Source organism: Aquarana catesbeiana, linkage group LG11 (genome assembly GCF_042186555.1).
Source record: "Aquarana catesbeiana isolate 2022-GZ linkage group LG11, ASM4218655v1, whole genome shotgun sequence".
Classification (NCBI taxonomy): domain Eukaryota; kingdom Metazoa; phylum Chordata; class Amphibia; order Anura; family Ranidae; genus Aquarana; species Aquarana catesbeiana.
This window is the reverse complement of record NC_133334.1, coordinates 89883228-89903790: the sequence shown is the minus strand read 5'-3', so window position 1 is coordinate 89903790 and position 20563 is coordinate 89883228. Positions and strand designations below refer to the sequence as shown.

The following is a 20563-nucleotide window of genomic DNA, read 5'->3' as shown; positions in this document are numbered from 1 at the left end:
TATGCATGTACAACAGGGTCTTGGGGGAGGTTTATAGGGTGTTTGTTCACTTTTTTGTTTTTACTGAAAATGTGAACTTACACTTTAAAACTGACTATAGAACTGGACAAAAACATACACCCAGTAAGCATTAGCCCATAACATGATCTGACACAATACACATTTTACCATCATTGACTTTTGTTAAGCATCAAACTCAAGGAGAGAGGGTTAAAGTGGTTGTAACCTTAAAAAAGAAATTCACTACCAGCCCCTCTGTTTTATGCAGTCATAACACACAGTTTAAGTTTATTTAAATGATGCCGCTAAATACCTTTTTTCAGATATCTTCAGGCTGGTCATGTGACTCCTGGCCACTCTCCTACTCCAATCCCTGGGCTACAGGGGGATGGGCCGAGATCTCCCTCGGACATCAGCCAGGGAGATTGGTGTCAGGAAAACTAGTCAGAAGTGATTCATGCAGATAGCGAAGAAACTACGCAGCAGACAGAAATAACACTTAGTACTCTTGACTGAGATAAGTACAAACTATAGAGGGATATGCTTTGTTCAGATATCATGTCTGAGGTTTACAACCACTTTAAGTAGAAAATCCAACATTTAAATATTCTCTCCCCTTTTCTTCCCACAACCTTGCATAAATGTACAGATTGCATCGTAAATACCTTTTTTGTGCATTTTTTGTTGACACGTGATCACTAAGCTCCTCTATGTAATGTGGCGGGCTGAAAACAGGGATGAGTTCCATAGAGTAGTGGTGTCACCCATCGGCATCCACTACTCTAGCAGATGCTGGCAAGGAAGAGATTTCCAGCCATCGGCCATACCAGGAGGAGTGTGAGAGATGAGCTTTGGGGTCATGTGACTGCATAGGAGAAACTCTAGAAAAGGCATTTACATTACAATTTGTTAATAGGCCATAAAGGGACATTTAAAAGAGTTTTTTATTTTTTTATTTCGATTCACCTGATTTAAAATAGTCTTGATTTACTGACAGCTCTCAGCTTAAAATTAACCTTACTTATCAAAAAAAGAGTCAAGCCAGTTAGTGCAGGATAACATGTGTCAGTTATTGAATTAAACAAGCTAAGAAAAAATATCCTAAACTGGCCATACATGAGTAAACATTCAAATGTCCGGATGAAAATTTATACAAACATTCATACAAACTTTAACAGTACATATGATGATTTGCTGAATGACATTCGAACACTTCAACATTTTGTTTGCTTTTAACATCAGATTTTGGAATGAATGGACTTTTCCCAATGAAATCCACATATATTATTAAAAATTTGATTGATTGCGAAAAAAAATTCCATCCTGCTCCCTAATTTTCTTGTTGCTGCGGTCAAAAATGAATGTCGATATGACCCACTAATGATTAGAAAAATCAAGCAAACATTTGTTTAAAACAATATTTTGACCTACATTCTACAGACTATGGCCAGCTTAAAGCACAGTTCAACCCACTTTTACAACTTGGTCTTAAAGTAAAGACCACCCCTCCACCCCTTGTTTTTGGAAAACAATTTTTGATTTAATTTTTCTTTAATACTCTTTCTGAAGTACATAACGTACTGCTGTCTTAGCTCAGCCGTGGCCCAGTGTGTCATTTCCTCCTGCCCTCCCGCTGCCTTCTGGGACCTGTGTGTGTCCCAGAAATCGACAGGGCCATTCAGAAAGCACCGCACGACTTGCACATGCGCAGCGGTAAACCGGTTGTGAAGCCTGAACGCTCCACTACCAGTTTTCCCTTAGTTACAATGGCAGGGCTTGCACCCGATCCGATGGACGCTGGCTGTATCACGGGAACGCGCCCGCAAAAACTAAACACCATGCGCGAGAGCTTGCATGAAGGTGTTTAGTTCTTGCAGGGAGGAGCGGAGACAGCCGCTGAGGGACCCCAGAAGACCAGGTTCGGGGCCACTCTGTGCAAAACGAGCTGAGGTAAGTATAACATGTTTGTTATTTAAAAAAAAAAAATACCTTTACAACCCCTTTAAGCTGTCTGAAACTTTGCAAACACTTTGCAAAAGCCTGCCGTAGACACTTGCTCTTATACAAGCTGAAATCCTTATGTAGAAGCCCTTGCTGCTTTAGAACGTTAACAGATTCTATTTCTGACACTGTTCTATTTAAAGTAGTACTAAAGGCTCAACTTTTTGGTACCTTAAAGTGATTGTAAAGTCTCGTTTTAAAAAAATAAAAATAAATAACATGTTATACATACCATGTTATACATACCTGCTCTATACAGTTGGTTTTGCACAGAGCAGCCTGGATCCTCCTCTCCTTGGGTGCCTCTTTGCTGCTCCTGGCCCCTCCCTCCTGTCAAGTGCCCCCACAGCAAGCAGCTTGCTATGGGGGGCACCCGAGCTATGGGGGGGCAGCTCTGTGTCCATTCAGACACGGAGCTGCCATTCGGCCCCGCCTCCTCTCTCCCCTGACTAAATTACTTTGACAGCCACGGGTGCCAATGGCACCACTGCTGTGTCTCAGCCAATCAGGAGGGAGAGTCCAGGAGGTGGAAATCGCTGGACAGAGAGGGGGCTCAGGTAAGTATTAGGAGGTGCTGTGTAAGCTGTTACACACAGAAGGCTTTTTATGTTAATGCATAGAATGCATTAAGATAAAGAACCTTCTGCCTTTACAACTCCTTTAAAAGCTAAGTTCACCTTTAACAAAATAATTATGAATGCACAAATTTTTTTTTTCCCCAGGTAAAAAAAAAAAAAGTGCATTATTTTATTTCTACAGGAGTCTGCAAAGTCTTGCACTCATGATCAGTGGATTGTGGGTGCAATGTCAGGCTCGTGAACACTTTCCCTCTAGCTTTCTGCCTGTACAACTGTAAGGCCCCATTCACACATGAGCATTTGATAGCTTGAAGCCTGAAGCTACAAAACGCTGGCGGGGAAAAAAATCAATTATTCTCTATGGAGATGGTTCATGTCTCCACTCAAAAGCTTGAAGCCAGAAGATCCAAAACGCCTGAAGCTCAAACAAGTTCTAGAACTTTTTTTTTTAGGCAGATTACAGGCGTTTTTCTGCTTTTTACATTGGTGACCTTTTGACCTGTACAAAATCGTAGCAAAAACGCGCCAAAATCGCAGAAAACCTCCGGCAAAAATTACGCGACTTTCTGCCTGAAAACGCTATTCTCAGGTGTGAATGGGGCCTAAGGGATTTCTGTTTAAAGCTGGAGAGTGTGTGAATAGACTACGAGCACACTGATGAGCATGTTCGCAATCTATTGAAATTACAAGTCCATCGCCCGCTGTGGCAGACAGGTCGTTAATTCATTTACAGATCTCTATGAATGACATGGCTGTGCAGGCAGCACCTTGCACACATGCGGCAATTTAAAATGTGACAGCAGCTGCAGGGGAGAAGAACAGCACCTGCTGTCACAGGGAACAGGGGGGAGTGCTAAACATGTTAAATGCTACACCCAAAAAATAGGAGTGCAACATGTTCAAAAGATGAACTTATCCTTTTATATATTCACAGCATTAAATTATTTTAATGCATTCTATGCATTAAGATAGAAAACCTTCAATGTGCCTCAGCCCTCTAATACTTACCTGAGCCCATCTCGATCCAGCAATGTTGCACAAGAGGCTTGTCTGTCTGGATTTCCCCCTACTCATTGGCTGCTGTCAAAGTCTGCGAGCCAATGAGGATAGAGAGGGGGTGGGGGTGGGGCTGGGCCACAGCTCAGTGTCTGAATGGACACACAGAGCAGCGGCTCAGCTCAGGTGCCCCCATAGCAAGCTGCTTGCTGTGTGGGCACTCAGCAGGAGGGAGGGGCAGAAAAGCCGGCCAGGGACCCGAGAAGAGGAGGATCTGGGCTGCTCTGTGCAAAACCATTACACAGAGCAGGCGAGTATAACATGTTTGTTATTTTTAAACAAAAAAAAAAAAAAAGGAGATTTTAGTATCACTTTAAGGTTAACCCCCCCCATATCTCCAAACACCTACTGTCCCTTGTCATTGGGTCCTCTTTAATCAACGCTGTTCCCATAAACGTCTGGCTTGTAGAGGAGAAATGAGAGTAGAGTAGTGATAGCCTCCTGCAGCTGTCAGGGGTGTGTCTTGATGGGCACTATGTGTCAAAAAAGGGTTGGGAATGGGAAAACTCTATATGAAGAACACAAAGTCCACAAGGAGGTTGAAGGAAACTGGAAGGCTTTCTCAGTGATATGCACAATGATTGGAACACCGTGACGTATTTTGTGCTATAGCATGTGCTCAAAATGCTCCTATGAGTAAGTAGGCTTTGTAGCATGAAATGCAATAAAGGATTTCTCTTTTTGCATGCGCACCGCTGAAATAAACCTCTAGATTTCCTCAACCCCCGAACAGACTTGTTTTCTTCAGGTCTTGGTATTCCAGCTCAGCAAAGCTGTGGAATCGGGGAAGCTAACAAGGTTCAGAGGCATGCAGATTCCCTGTCCAGCACCCTTAAAGTGTCACTAAACCCACATCATAAGAAACTATCAAATAATGTATTACATGCTGTTCATACTCACTCGGTCATTAGATTTGTTTTCTGTATTATGCAAAAAAAAACCTGGTTGATCCTGATGCTCTCTATCTCCCCCTTCTCTTCATGTCCCCAATTCAGCTAGGGAGTTTGCAAAGCAGTGTTGGCAGCTCTGCACATGCTCAGTTTCAGTGAGTTTCTATGCTGAGCATTTCCTCTCCATCACATCTGAGCAGCCCACACATGTGGGCGTAAACACAGTGGTAAATGACAGCCCACTCCCTCCCTCCTCCATACCCACTAACCAGCTAAACACAATGGGGGTGGGATATTACATGTAGATTAATAGAGGCTTCACCTCCCTTTGATTCTAAGACACAGGCTGGAGGGGTGTGACACATCTTGTGTCTGGCAGAAATCTGTCCACACCATGATAATGCCAAAAAATAATAAAAAGATTTGATCTCAAATATATATATTTATATGACAATTTAAAACAATTATTTATTTTTACTCTGTATACCAAAGGTTGTTTTATTTTGAACTCGTGACCGGCAGCAGAGGACTAGAACATCCTCCTGTTTGTTTCCCTGCAGACAGGCTGGGAAAGATCAGAGTCATGTGACATCTGTATATCAATTAGGAAAAAGGTACTTAGATGATGCTTTTTTTTTTTTTGTTAAAATAATTACAGTGCCATCATCCATATACATAAATAGAAAGGACAATGTAAATTAAACATTGTGTGTTTAGTATAACTTTAAGGGTATATTAATGGCAATCTCTCGGTTTCTTCAATGGCGTTTTTTCATTAAACGATTCCTATATTCGTAGTACTAGGTGAATTGTACCAGTTGACGTATTCTCAGACTTGCAGTATTTACTGTGCTCCTGTTACATGACCTATCTATCTCAGATTCTTAGTATCTACAGCTGGCAGGACAGTTCACCGTACACTGTCCTATACCCACACCTCCACACAGAGTCCTTTATACAAGGCGTTCTCCAAGCCGGATGTGCTTTTTCCCTCCTCATACAAGTCTACATTTGTTCTACACACAAGTCTGCCAGGCCACAGTTCTTCAAAACCCTCACATTAACAGATTCATGCCAGAGACTGTCGAAAATCCATACCTCTAACATCTGACAACCAGAGAAAGCTAAACTAGTGAGCTGGATATACATCAAGAACAACGGCCCGAACCATAAGCCCCATGGCCATCATCCTATATACAGTCCTGTGAAAGTACACTCCACGGTAATTGCTGGCTATCTGAACAAACACTGAATCTTGATAACAAAGGTAACTACAGATGAAATGTGATATACAGGTACTTAGACAATTGACACATAACATTGACATGGTGTATTTCAGTGTTTCTAAATAGTTTTGCAGTCAAGGTACCCTTTAAAATTATACACATCTCGAGGCACTCCATTCTGAAATGAACAAAAAACTTTACCAAAAGCTTTGCATAATGCAGCATCTTGCACACACATAGGACACCCAGCATTAAAGAGGAGTTCCACCCATTTAAAAGTCAGCAGCTACAAAAAGTGTAGCTGCTGTCTTAATAAACACTCACCTGTCCCATAGTCCAGCGATGTGGCTGCCCGAAGCCTCGCTTCTCTCCCCCTCCTCTCCACGGCGCCGGCATTGCAAGAGTGGGCACCGGGCTGGGACATCTTGCGGCTTCACAGCTGGGTGCGCACTACACATGCGCTGTCTTGAATGGCCAGGTAATATTCTGGGACATGTGAAGTGTCCCAGAAGATTGCAGAAAAGGAGGGGGGAGAGGTGAACTTCCGCTCAGCGCCGTGGAACCAGGAGAAGTGGAAGCTGGGTATCGGTCAAAACCAGGTACCTGCTCCCCCTCCCAAAAAAAGTCATGGCAAATGTGGCATAACAGGGGGTCATGAGTGCTTAAAGTGGAAGTTCCATTTTTGGGCGGAACACTGCTTTAAAGAGGATTTATGGTTTATTCTTCCAAATGAAACACACTTTTGCACACTGGTACTTACTAGCATTCCAAGGGTTCTCTTCTCCCTCAATTTCTCTCCCTCATTAAGCCAATATGACATAAGTTCTGACAGAGAGGGGCAAACAAGGATGCTGTGCAGGCCCCCGATGTCCTCCTTATCAACCAATGACGTGATAGATTGTTAGAATGCCAGTGGCAGGAATGTTGCAATGGTGCACAATGAAAACCTGTGGCTTTTCATAACTTAAATATTTAAAAAAAAAAAAAATTAAAAGTCAGCAGCTACAAAAAGTGTAGCTGCTGACTTTTAATAATCGGACACTCACCTGTCCCACGGTCCAGCAATGTGGGCGTACGAAGCACCGATCCTCTCCCTCTCCTCTCCATGGCGCCGGTATTCTTACTCTGGGCTCCTGCATGCACTGCACATGCGCGAGCCACGCTGTGTGTTGTGAATGGCCGGGTAATCTTCTGGGACCTGTGACGTGTCCCAGAAGATTGCAGGGAGGGAGGGGGAGAGGCTTCCTTCCGGAGCCACGGTGCCCCGGGAGGAAGGGGGAGCTGGATGCCTCTAAAAAGAGGGTATCCCCCCCCCCCCCCCCCAAAAAAAAGGACATGCCAAATGTGGCATGTCAGGGGGTCACCATCACTTAAAGCAGAAGTTCCATTTTTGGGTGGAACTCCGCTTTAAAGGCAGGCTTGCTCCACCTGTTACCTTGTATACAATTTTTGGGCAGTTTTTAGGGATTTTGCGGAAGAACCCTGGTTGAAAAAGGCTCTTATAAAGGGCTCATGCACACAGGCACAAAATGTATTAGAGTAGAGCTAGTTAAAGAATTATACTCTTCTAAATCCTGTATTGACATATAAGCATCCAAATGTATGTGAACGCAAGAAGTTTACATATCATTACATGTGTTTTTTTATGCCGGATGTTTCTGCTGTCCAATAAGAATATTAGAGTCAGACTACAATAAGATAAAAGTAAAACAAAGTGCTGTGTATTGATGAATCAAAGGTCAAGTTGTTTGGTGAACATTAACTCATGTTCACACGGGGCATATCAATGGATACCCCTTGCGAGGGCCATGTTTATCCGCACAGGTGTACCTTGAGGAAGGCGCGCGCCTGTGACATATAGCGCACATGCGCCGAAACGTCGTCGCACCACCTGTGACATCACCGCGCTGGAGGCCTGCGTTCCATTACTCACATGAGCCAAGTCTCATTCTCATCCTAGGGACGGAATACACACAACCTGCTGGACGGGATTGTCTCCCCTCTCTCCCCTGGATATGTATTGATCTACAGGCACACACGCAGTGACTACACTACTAGAGGGATCTGTGCTCAACTTGCTGTTTATTAATGTAAGTGGACGTATTTGTCTTTGCAATAAAGCTTTTAAACTGATTCTGACCCAGAGGCGCTTCTCTTCTGCTTTTTCTCTTATCCGCACAGGTGTACCGTGCATCCCCATGCAGGCAGTCCCACTGATGTCTATTGGGACGCAGCGGCTGCATAGACACAGTGGCTGATCTCAATTTGACATCTGTACAAGTGCACCGCCATGAATGCACACGGTCTGCATTTATAAGTGACCATAGATAATTGGTTTTCAGTGCTCATAATGTGTACTTTGCATAGGAAGCAATGCTTCCATAACATTTCCAGCCATTAGTATGACCACAGTACCCCTTTACATTGTAATAAACCGAGTATGAAGTATAGGTTGACATAAGTATTATGGGTTGGGTTCCGTTTGAGGGTCAATAAGGGACTATTGCTTGCTCAGGTGTGACAAATTTACCCAGGTGTGTGGGAAAAGTTTGTGATGAAATATTGTGTGCCAAAAACTCAGACTCTAAAAAGCAGAAAGCCAATAATCAGAAAACGAGTCTGCTAAAGCAAAGCACCTGGAAAAAAAAAAACAAAACTGAGGCCGGGTTCACACTGGCACGACACGACAGTCATACCACTTTGGATCCGACTTTGCCCTGCGACTTGAAGTCCGATATACGTCCAACTTCAATGAACAGGGATCAGACTTTGATCCCCGACAATAACAGGTACTGTGTCTGGTATGAATCTTTAGGGGGAACTCCACGCACAATGTAAAAAAAAAATAAATAAATAAATAAAAACGGTATGGGTTCCCCATCCGGGATCATACCAGGCCCTTCGGTCTGGTATGAATTTTCAGGGGGACCCCCACGGCGAAAAAACGGTGTTGGGGTTCCCCAAGATCCATACCAGACCCTTATCCGAGCACACAGCCCGGCAGGTCAGGAGAGAGGGTGGGGACGAGTGAGCGCGCCCCCCCCCTTCTGAACCGTACCAGGCCGCATGCCCTCAACATTGGGGGGGGGGGGGGTTGGGTGCTTTGAGGCAGGGGGCCTTGCGCCCCCCCATCACAAACCACAAAGCACCTTGTCCCCGTGTTGATGAGGACAAGGGCCTCTTCCTGACAACCCTGGCCATTGGATGTCTGGGTCTGCAGGCGGAGGGCTTATCGGAATCTGGAAGCCCCCCGTGCCACTACTTATATTGGCATGGGGCGGGATCACTGGAGGCCTGTCCCTTTTGACGTCACCACCCCATCATGCCCCAGGTGGTGATGTCATAAGGGGCGGGGCCTCCCGATGACATCACCCGGTGACCCCACACCATGCAATATAAGTAGTGGCACACTGCACACCTGGCATTAGAGTGGGAGAGAGTGTCGAGTCAACATCAGAAGAAGAACAAAGGAAGAAGTCAGCGGAGAAGACCCAGCAAAAGAGATAGCGAGAAGATAGCGGAAAAGACCCGGACAGCGGAGAAGACAGCGGACAGAGGGAGAAGAACCGGAGAGGGCTAGAAGACATCAGCAGAGAAGACACAGAGAGGGGAGAAGAACCAGCAGAGGCAGAAGACGTCAGTGGAGGAGGCAGAAGAATCGGAGAGGGGAGAAGAAATCGGAAGAGACGACGGAGCTGCCTTAATAAATTACTTTAAAAACCTGTGTAATGTGTTTTATTTTTGACATTTTTTTTTAGGTGAATGGGTAGGGGTACAATGTACCCCATACTCATAGGTTGTTAAAGGGGGCTTCCAGATTGCGATAGGCCCCCCTCCCACAAACCCTGACAACCAACGGCCAGGGTTGTTGGGAAGAGGCCCTTGTCCTCATCAACATGGGGACAAGGTGCTTTGGGGTAGGGAGCGCAGGACCCCCCCTGCCCCAAAGCACCCACCCCCCATGCTGAAGGCATGCGGCCTGGTACGGTTCAGGAGGGGGGGGTTGGGGGTGCTCGCTTGTCCCCACCCCCTTTCCTGACCTGCCGGGCTGTGTGCTCGGATAAGGGTCTGGTATGGATTTGGGGGGGGGGACCGAAGGGCCTGGTATGCTCTTGGAGGGGAACCCATGCCATTTTTTTTTTTTTTAATTTGGCGTGGAGTTCCCCTTCAAGATCCTCAGAGCACAAGTCGCATCCAAAATCGGGTCAGTTAAGACGGTGATCCGACTTCGATCCAACTTCAGTTATATTCAATGGGCTGAAGTAGGATCAAAGTCGGACCAAAGTAGTGCAGGTAACATTCTTAAAGTCGGACCGACTGGTGTTAGACCAGTTAAGACGGCTCCCATAGGGAAACATTGATTTTCACACATCATGCGACATGAGCTCCCAATGTCGGAGTGTTTGTCGTACTAGTGTGAACCCGGCCTAAAGTAAATCGATTAAAATAAAAAAATAAAAATGACATAAAAGCCAAAATTACATCTTATAAAAAAAACTTGTACTGAGAGAAAAATTGTTTCCCATAGCGGCCCTACTCTGAAAATGTTAGTTGCCTGGCTGTCTTGTCAACATAGATTTAAATTATTTGAATCTTACAGACCTACAAGTATCAAGAGTTCTGACTTCACATGGATTATCTGATACATGCTTGTTCTAGGTCAAGGACTGACTAGAGACAGCCAGTCTAAGTGTTTTCAGAAGCATGTCAGCCTCCAGGATTCCTGTACAAATACCCACTGTTTTTTCAAAGCAGTTTCTTCCTAAAATCCTAAAAAGACAAAAACTAGGGTGGTCAGCATGCATAAGTCCCCAGATCTGCACACACAAACACTTTGTAAGGTATGGGACGCTGCAAAGCTAGATGCCACTTGTGTACAATACATCCGGGACTCCTGGGATACTAAGGAGAAGCATCTGTGAAAATTAAATGTCTATGCAGACATGTTGAGATGACCTTTTTATAGTTCTTGACAAGTTTTTAAGTGCTTCTCCTTACATATACCATGATTCTGGTAAACGGAGCAGTCGGCTGCAGAAGGAGCTGGAAATAACTAATCTGCAGCTATGCGACTTTCAATGCAATATTCTGTATTGAAACTGAACCAACCGGCGAGCACCTTTAACTTGAGTTTTTTGTTACCGATGTCAGTGAAAGAAAGCGCATGTTCCCTGGAGCCTATGTGCCCGCTGGCTTATGACAGGGCTGACAGGATGAAAATTTCTACATTAATATTTCCTAGGCTGACATACATATATATATATATATATATATATATATATTTATATACTCAATTAATTAAAATTACAAAGACCTTTCACAGAAACACCTACATTTTTTACTTAATTTTTTTTTTCCCATAAAGATTTTTATTGAAAATAATGAAAATCCAGTATAATGGATTATGTTACAGAAACAGGTCGCATCAAATGAATGGAACATAAATTTCCTATACAGATCACATTGCAAGAAAATTGAGCATAGTAGAGGTTTAGCATGATAAACAGAAGAATGTTTGTATCAAGTCTAATAAGAGCTGGTTGATTTAAAACAATTTTAGCGAATTGCAATGGCTGCCAAAAGGAGGCATGTCATTTTATATCCCTGCAGAGTTCCCCACAACCTACCTCCCAAAATGCCTAGGAGTTTTTAGAAATCTGTTCTTTTAAGGGTACATTAACATTGGAGGCGGGTTTGAAATCATGCGAATTCAGCCGAACGCAGTGAGTTCGGGGGGCGATTTGAAAAACATCTGTGCGGGTTCATGCACAGATGTCTAATGAAGTCGCCAAAGGTAGTGCAGGGACTACTTTTGGAAACCGGAGCGGCGGCACAGTCGGCGTCGGACCGATTCGGACGGTGCCGTTGCCGGCAATAGGCTGCCATTTGACATGTCAGATCGCCCCGATGTGAACGGGGGCTTAAAAGGCATTTGAAGCAGGGTGGGAGTTTTGCTGTGCACCTTGTGGGTATTCTCCTGTTACATGCACGTTTTTGTCCAGTCACAGCCTTCATTGAAAACTACAAAAGGACGGGGGTCAATGTAACAGATTACATAAAAATGTATGCCGCTAAATCAAACATTGACAAAGTCATTAACTGTATCCAATAGGTGTTTGTGCATGCATACACCAGTAAATACTTTTTACGTTGGTCATACACAAGCTGAACAAAAACCCACCCAAAAAACTGATTTCTCCATCCACCCTGCAGCTATTGTACTAGGACAGCCGGCTGTGACAGCTGTCAAAAAAAACAGAACAGTGTCTGAATCGGATTTGATGTTTTTCGACTGACAATCCTCCACCTGGCTTCTTCAATTCCTCATTTAAAGAATGTGTAGCAGGAGGATGCCGACAGGGCCACCCATGGACCAAATTTCGGCTGGTTCATTACAAACTGGTCAAAATTGGCTCGGTGTGTGGTCAGCTTTAAACATTTAGAAGCTAGTTAAAAAAAGAAATAAATAAAAATAAACTACAAATATCACAAACTAACGTCTTGCGACTTTATCACAGCTACATTTTGAAGTTAAGCACCTGGACATCTAATCAAGTTATTTGTCCTTTTGTACCTGCTCAGGTACATAGTTAGTCTGGTTGAAGAAAGACACAAGTCAGTCTAGTTCAACCAATACAAGGGAAAAAAATAAATCAATTATACAATCTTGTATACATAAACCTATACCCACTTGAGATCCAGAAGAAAGCAAAAAAAAAAAAAAAAAAAAAAAAAAAAAAAAAAAACCAGCAAAGCAAAAGGTATTTTTATTATAATTGGTACTTCTAAAGCGCCATCAATTTACGCAGCACTTTACATATACATTCACATCAGTTATGACTCCTTATGTGGATGAGCTACTGACAGCAATCTCATGAGCTCTCATTTCAATGGAATGGCCTAACCCAGATGTTCCCATATTCCCTGGACTGGAAGATGCCAATCGGCACCTACCAGGAGAGCAGAGCAGCAATCTGCAACAAATAACCAAGCTCTCGTCCAACTCATGGAAAGGTATCTCTATTGCCAATACCCAGTAAGCCTCTAGGGCAGGTCAGAACTAAAAACAAATAACTAGTTGCTTTTCTTGAACTCTTTTCCAAAATCTTCAAGCCTCCGTTTTCCACTTCATGGTAGTAAAACCCAAGCCGGAAATGCAATGCCATCACAGCAAGATGAGCCAACGTGCACATTGCATAACACGTATGCCCTACAAGTCCCAACCTGCGAGCTGGTATTGCAGATGTTCTAACTCCACTCACAAAAGGTATGGCAGAGCCGACATTTGCTGCTAAAAAAAAACCCCGTGGGGAACCTTTCCATGTTTTGGCAGAGCCGACATTAACTGGTTAACCTTCAGTAAATAAATCTTCACAGGACTATGAAAAAAAGGAGAGATCAGCAGCCAGCTGCAGCTTACATACCATAGCTTTAAAAAAAAAAAAAAAAAAAAAAAAAAAAAAAAAAAAACACACACACAAAACTGAACAAAAAAAAAAAAACTTGTACCTTAAGACTCTGCCCACTGCCTGCAGGACCATCTTGCAACTAAATCCAGATTTTGGGCTGCCCGTTAGCAGGGTCCTGTCTGGAGAGAGTGGAGTGGGGTCTCCCAGCATTCTCACATAATAGACAGACAGCACAGTGACAGGACCTGCTCCAAAACTTCCCAGCACATACAGTAAAGGAGGGGGGGGGAACCAAGCCCTCCCAGGCCCTCCTCCAATGGTAGAGTGAGGAGGGAAAAGGGAGGGAGGCAAGGAGGAAAACAAACAGTCTGAAAGGTCTTATTCATAGAGAGGAGGAGAGCAGTCACATCCAAGATCCCCCCTTCTCCCAAATACCAGCGCTAGAAGATAGCACAGGCGGATCTCATCCATCCCCAGATGACATGTCTGCTAAACACCTAACTTTATCCCAACCTGCAGCAGAAAAAACAAACATTTCAATTACTTCTCCATCGCTCTTACTTTTTTACCCTTATATGCCAAAATCAAAAGATCTTAAAACTAGTCTGGCTGAATGTGAAATCAAGTTCTCCTAATTAGCTTAGCTGAGTTTTTTACATAAATCGGGACAGTGTGAAGCTTACCGAAAGCAGACCGATGGGCAAATATGAATATTAGAGGCTGCAGATGCTTCCTTTATGATCTATTGTTATCAGATGAGGACTAATGGGTCACATTATCTCACTGATATACCCACCCTTCAAATCAAAGTGTACACAGATTAACTTCCTTAGTTGAAGTTCCAATGTCTATACTTTGCTTCAAACAAATGTGGACAAATTTATTGGAACCCTTACATGAAAATTACGAGCGTTGAATGCTTGTTCCCTGCTGACAAACTATGAAATTAAAGCCGTTTTAAAGCAGAACTTTACCCATAACTTAATAAAAAACAATGTTCTTTAGTAAAGAACATACATTCCAGAATAATTATGCATATAATATGCATAATAAGCACATTATGGCAGATTTACTTGTAATAAGGTGCCCAGCTCTGCATTGTCAGCGCTGCTGGAGGTTGCAAATGCTTCCATCCTCACCTGGTCTTCCTTCCACGTTCCATCTGTTCCACCACTTGAATGGCCAGCGGGCAATGAGGTCACTCCCACGCATGCGCAAGAGAGTCACATCACTACGCTGACAGCCATTTATTACAGAAGAACCAATAGGGAGGCAGTTTCATCAAGAAGAGTCGACCAAACTCCCCTTTGCCAGGTTGCGGAAGTCTCATTGTGAGCTTCAAAAATTGTTTGCAGATTTCCTCAAAAGGTTGTTGGGAACAATAGTAGGGTAAGGATCCCATGATTTTTGTCCATGCCATGTTCATTTTTTCTTTTAATATTCTGTCAAATCAAAAGCAATGTCTGATTTTTTAATTACATATAAACAATGATGGATGCCAGTTACTTTAGTCAGTTTCAAGTAATTTCACAGAAAAGCAAGTTCCTTTTTTTTTTTCACATTTATAAGCTTAAAGCCCAAACATTGCTACCCCCCCCCCCCCCCTGTCTATCCTTCAGGTTCTTCTTTGGAATGTACTTTATTAAACATACAATGACAGGATGCAGGCAGACTCTCACTAGCATGATGGCATTCAAAGCATTTACAAAGACAAAGCAAATGGTGATACTAGCGCCTGTCCAGCTGCAAACAAAGTATATACAGCTAAAGCAAAAAACATACTGAACATATAAGCACCGTCTAGCAGAACCAGCAGTAAGTCCATCTGACAGCATGATCAGGTAGAGAAGTACTGAAAGAGCTTACATTTCACAAGTCACTGGTTTAAAGTGACACTAAACACTTAAAATAAAAACTCAAAATAAAAAAAAAAAATAAAATTTAAAAAAACAGCCTTCGGAATACAGAGAAAAAATTATCAATACATTGTTTTAAACTGTCATACAAATATATATTTTAAATCAAATCTTTATTTTTTCACAATAACATGCTGTGTTGCGTCCCTCCAGCCTGTGTCTTAGAATAAGAGGGAGATGAAGCCTTCATCAACCTACATGTAAAATTCCACCCCATTGTGTTTAGCTGATTAGTGGGCACGGCGGAGGAGGGAGAGAGTGAGCTGTCATTTACCTATGTGTATACGCCCACATGTGTGACTTTATAGTCACATGGGCTGCTCAGATGTGATTGATGCGATAGGGAGAAAATGCTCAGCATAGAAACTCACTGAAAACTGAGCATGTGCAGAGTTGCCACCACAGCTGCAAAATCCCTAGCTGAACTGGGGACATAGACAGAAGGGGGAGAGAGAGAGAGCGCAGCAGGATCAACCAGGTCCTTTGCAGAATAGAGAAAATAAATTCCATAGCGTCTGAGTGAGTATGAACAGCATGTAATTCAGCATTAAAGGGGTTGTAAAGGTTCACATTTTCTCACCTTAATGCATCCTATGCATTAAGGTGAAAAAACATCCGACAATGCCGGCCCCCCCAGCCCCCCCGTTTTACTTACCTGACCCCTCGAAAGTCCCACGCTCGCTCCCGACATCCTCTTCGCCGCTCAGCCTGGCCGTTGATTGGCTAGAGTGGATGGATTGAAAGCAGCGCAGCCATTGGCTCGCGCTGCTGTCAATCACATCCAATGACGCGGTGCGCCGGGGGGCAGGACCGAGTGATACAGTCGGCGGCTGTATCACGGGAGTGCGCCCGCAAGAACTAAACACCATGCGAGAGAGCTCGCATGAAGGTGTTTAGTTCTTGCGGGGAGGAGCCGAGACAGCCGCCGAGGGACCCCAGAAGACCAGGTTCGGGGCCACTCTGTGCAAAACGAGCTGCACAGTGGAGGTAAGTATAACATGCTTGTTATTTATTAAAAAAAAAAAAAAAGAATACCGGTACAATCCCTTTAACTGATTAACTGTTTTTTTTTATGATGTGGGTTTAGTGATACTTAATCTGTACTGGTTTAAAGTGGTTGTAATACAACCCCCACCCCACCCCCCCCAAAAAAAAAAAAAAAAAAACCTGCAAGACAAAGGCAATTACTGAATGACTTACCTTAGATTGAAGCCCCCGCAGCGGTCCTCGTACACCGATCTGGCCGGCGACATTGCTCTCTGAGTTACTTCCGGGTATCGCGGGCTCTGGCGTTGTGATTGGCCGGAGCAGCGATTACGTCACTCCCGTGCATGCACGCAGGAGCCACTGGTAACGGCATACTAGCTGAAGCAAAGGCACGGACATGCCATTGCTTCAGTGCACATGTGCCGATGATGTCGGCACATGCTGATACAAGGGATATCTCCTAAACATTGCAGGTTTAGGAGATATCAGGGGTAGCTACAGGCAAGCCTTATTTTAGGCTTACCTGTAGTCGAAAGTGTTTGTAAAGGGTTTAAAACCACTTTAACAATGTTCTTTATTCTATTTTATCAAGCAATAATTATCTGATCCACACATTCATTTCAACTATCTAAGAAGGTAAAAGGGGCAGGAGGAGACCAGACAGGAGATCTTACACCAAAGCAGTGGTGGGCATTTGTATTAGAGAGGCACCACGGCAATAAAACTGATCTTTATATTCAGTCTTCTGCCACACAAAACTTCAATTAAAGCCGTTGTAAACTGCTGTTTTTGTTTTTTTAAATCCTACAAGGCAATGTCATAGTATGCAAAGCCCTCTATCGCCTTGTTGTCACCGCTGAAGGCGCTTCCATCTTTACCCGGTGGTCCCCATTCTGGGTTTGCAGATTCCAGCTGTGTGAGTGGCCAGAGCCGCGATGACGTCACTCCAGCGAATGCGCGCAGGAGCCGCTGTTCACGGCACAGGACTCTGAAGGGACAGTACAGTAGCTATTCCATCAGAGCGCACGGTGATGTCACCGGCTGCATCAAAAGTGAATATCTCCTAAACGGTGCAGGTTTAGGAGATATATACTGTACCTACAGGTAAGCCTTAATATAGGCTTGCCTATAGGTAAAAGTCATGCATGGAAGTTTACTCCCACTTTAAGTGAACACAGAGTAACCCAATTTAAGTTTCTAAGGCTTTTACATATGAAACTCAACTGCATTGGCCTCACTGTTGCCCATTACAGGATTCCTGAGTTCATACTCCTATACTAACATGAAAGGGAATATTGTATTATCTGCCATAGCCAAACAGAACATTTCTTTCAGTACACAGATGTGATCATAAAGGCTGCTTTGGCCACTTCACTCTCCCAATCAACATTGATTATTTGTAATCCTCATGTTGCTAACATTAGTAAATAGATAGGAAAGCATATCATATTTACTTTTTAGGGTTTTTTTTTTTTTTTTTTTTTTTTTTTTTTACACATTTCTATAATTCCTGGTTTCTTGCCTGGGCAAATGATGTCATATACCCCAGGAGTCTTCAGGAGGTGAGGAGGGATTTTTTTCAGCTAAGCACACTCTCCTGCTTGCATGCCTGAGCTAATGGCAGATGGATTCAAGGAAATGCCCTTACTCAAAATGGCTACAGCCAGAAATGGGGGGGGGGGGGTTCAAAACAATTTCTCAACAAAATAAAACAAGGGAGACATAGATGGATGGGGGGGGGGGGTTTGTGGTGCTCAGATGCAGTGAAGATCTGCTTTAAATAGGCATATAACAGGCCCAGTGATACAATGACCCCAGACATGTTCTCACTTTGTGTGCCATGACAACATTTTAGAGAAAGGCTTATGTGAACAATATCTAAATGTCGTCCAAATATAGACCCCTGAAGCCTGCACCTGTTTAGGTAACACAGAAGCCCTTTTGTTCTAAATGGCAGCGAAAGACAACTAACTGGATGTGAAGTTATCACTTCAGACTTCCAAAGAAAAGCAATGATACCGGCTTCTATATATCACACAGAAAACATACTGAGAATAGGGCAACAGCCAAGAATGTCTTCAGCTACTTGTTAGTTATATGTCCACAGAAGTTCCCACCATCTGACCACTGGACAGGTGAAAGATTGAGGTGCAAAAACACTAACATAGAGAGAACACCACTTACATAGAGCTACACTTATGTCTGGGGAGAAGGCTGCAAAAGTATTTCAAGAGAGAAAAAATAAAAAATTCCCTTCTGGGTGATCTATGTACATTTCAGGGATTTTAACCAACTTTGTTGCAGATTCCTACCCTTTGTTATTCTGAAGAAATAGCTGTTTGTATGTGTCCATGTACAGAGTGAACCTGTATGAGAGTGACGTTATAAATCAATTAATCAACTGCTGCACCTGCAGGGTTCTAATGAGAAAAGCGTCAGAGTCTGCATCCCTGTAGACGTGATTTCCCTTTGGGAGCACCGCACCAAAATGATATTTTCTTTGCATAGGATGCCAAAAATCTGACTTGTATCTTAGTGGAGTTACCCTTTAAGATTGCCCAAGTGCCTGCCACTCCAATGGGAAAACAATAGAGGGCCACCAAGGAAGAAAATCAAAAATCAGCCTGTTAACGTTTCCTTGGGAAAGCTCGGGCAGGTCATACCAACCATATGAATATTCACCTATCTGTGGAGATTTAGAACTCAATTTAATATCAAACCCAAATACAGCCAGGCAACTAGCACTTACAGCAGGAGGTCTGCAATGGCTTCATCTCTCCATTATTCTTTTATTCTAGTTTTCCTGTAAAAAGGTAAAGTATGAACAAAACACTTTAAAGCAGGACTCCGGTGCCAGCAGGGTCTTCTCTCTCATTCTGTCCTCCGGCTCCTGCACAGAATGGAGAGGACATACTGACATGCAAGCTCCGCTCTTTATGAATTTGGTGCAGCCATAATGCCACTTTGTGAAAGTGACACCATTAGATCCCATTCACACTTGTGAACAGGGTGGTTTGCCATTAGATGCAGGAGAGGGTAGGGGTTTCCCTGCATCTAGCTTCAGGCAGGAAGCCCCATTGAAAACAATGGCTGCTTTGGCAATTACATGTGAGAGGCTGCGAATAGCTGCTGAAGCTGTCAGCCTCCGATTGCTTTCAATGGGGTTTCCTAACCGCAGCTTATTGCGGGGGGGGGGGACCCCACAAGGTCTCCTGCATCTAATCGCAAGTGACTCCATTTACAAGTTTGGCTAGGGCCTTATGAACGACCTACTTTCACACGGGCGTTCAGCTTGTCCGTTTTTCATCCATCCATTAAAGGACATTAATGCATCTCTATGGAATAACAGATGTTGACGGATGTGGATCAAATGTTTACATCCGTTCTTCCATAGAGATGCATTAATGTCCATTTTGCATTAGTCAACAGATGGAAGATAAACTGACAAAGGGAACGCTCGTGTTAAAGAGGCCTAAACCTGTCTCACGTTTCAGAAAACCAAACTTGGTAGTGGAGCAATTTAAATCTTCCACAGGACGTTTTAACGATAACTTTAAAAAGCCGGTGCAAATAATTATTGAATTCCACTAAATATGCTTAATTATATTAAAAAAAAATAAAAAAAAAATACAATTTATCTGCAAATTAAATTTGACGGTAAAATGTCTTAGTTACAAAATCTTTTGTAAAAAGCTCACTGCAACCAGCCTGTTTATGCCATACACAAAACATGGAAATAGGTAACGAACACTAACTGGTTGCTATGAGTAACTGCCCTGGTTGTCTTTTATGAAGCTCTTCTGACCGCTTCTTAAGGGTACAATCTCTAGGCTATGATCCGGATATTGGCTTTGCAACCTAGTAAGCAACTGGAAACAGGTCAGACAACTTTTGTAAGTGAACGCACCTTATCCTACCTGCTGGGTTCATACAAGCGACTTACTAGGTGGAAAAGCTGGCATGAGAATGACAGTCCTGGAGCCTGCACCTTTAAAAGTCATTTCAGCAATGGCTGCTCCTATACCTGTAGCCTGGGAGGTTCCAGTTATTGATACAAGCATGCACAAACATAAAAGCCCAGCTTTGTGTCACAGGTAGAGTAAAATACTTGACAATCTAATACTGTACTAGCACTACTTTCTAAATCAAACATACAGTTAGAATCTAGCACTATTTCCATGGTATATATTGCCCTATGTATTATAAAGATCTAGGTCCAGATGCATAATGTCCAAGGTATGGGGATTTATCTAGAGCTTTCATCCACATGTTCTGGGAATGCCCTAAGACAGTGATGGTGAATCTTGACACCCCAGATGTTTCGGAACTACATTTCCCATGATGCTCATGCACTCTGCATTGTAGTTGAGCATCATGGGAAATGTAGTTCCAAAACATCTGGGGTGCCAAGGTTCGACATCACTGCCCTAAGGCATTCGCTGTAATTCCGCCCATGACTTCAAAACACTCTGCTAAAATGACAAAATCGCACAATGCGAA

At 43.4% G+C, this 20563-nt stretch overlaps 1 protein-coding gene across 2 annotated transcripts in view; it reads right to left on the bottom strand.

The window, feature by feature from the left end:
* MOB2 (MOB kinase activator 2) overlaps positions 1-20563 on the bottom strand; it is an 87898-nt gene that overhangs the window by 29556 nt on the left and 37779 nt on the right. The window contains exon 1 of one of the 2 annotated variants that reach the window (XM_073604727.1): positions 13261-13450. The exons of the other annotated variant lie outside the window; for it this stretch is intronic. Coding sequence (XP_073460828.1) covers positions 13261-13370 — 110 coding nt within the window. The 5' untranslated portion in view covers positions 13371-13450. Of the gene's footprint in view, positions 1-13260; positions 13451-20563 lie in introns of those variants that run through there. 2 annotated transcript variants of the gene reach the window in all.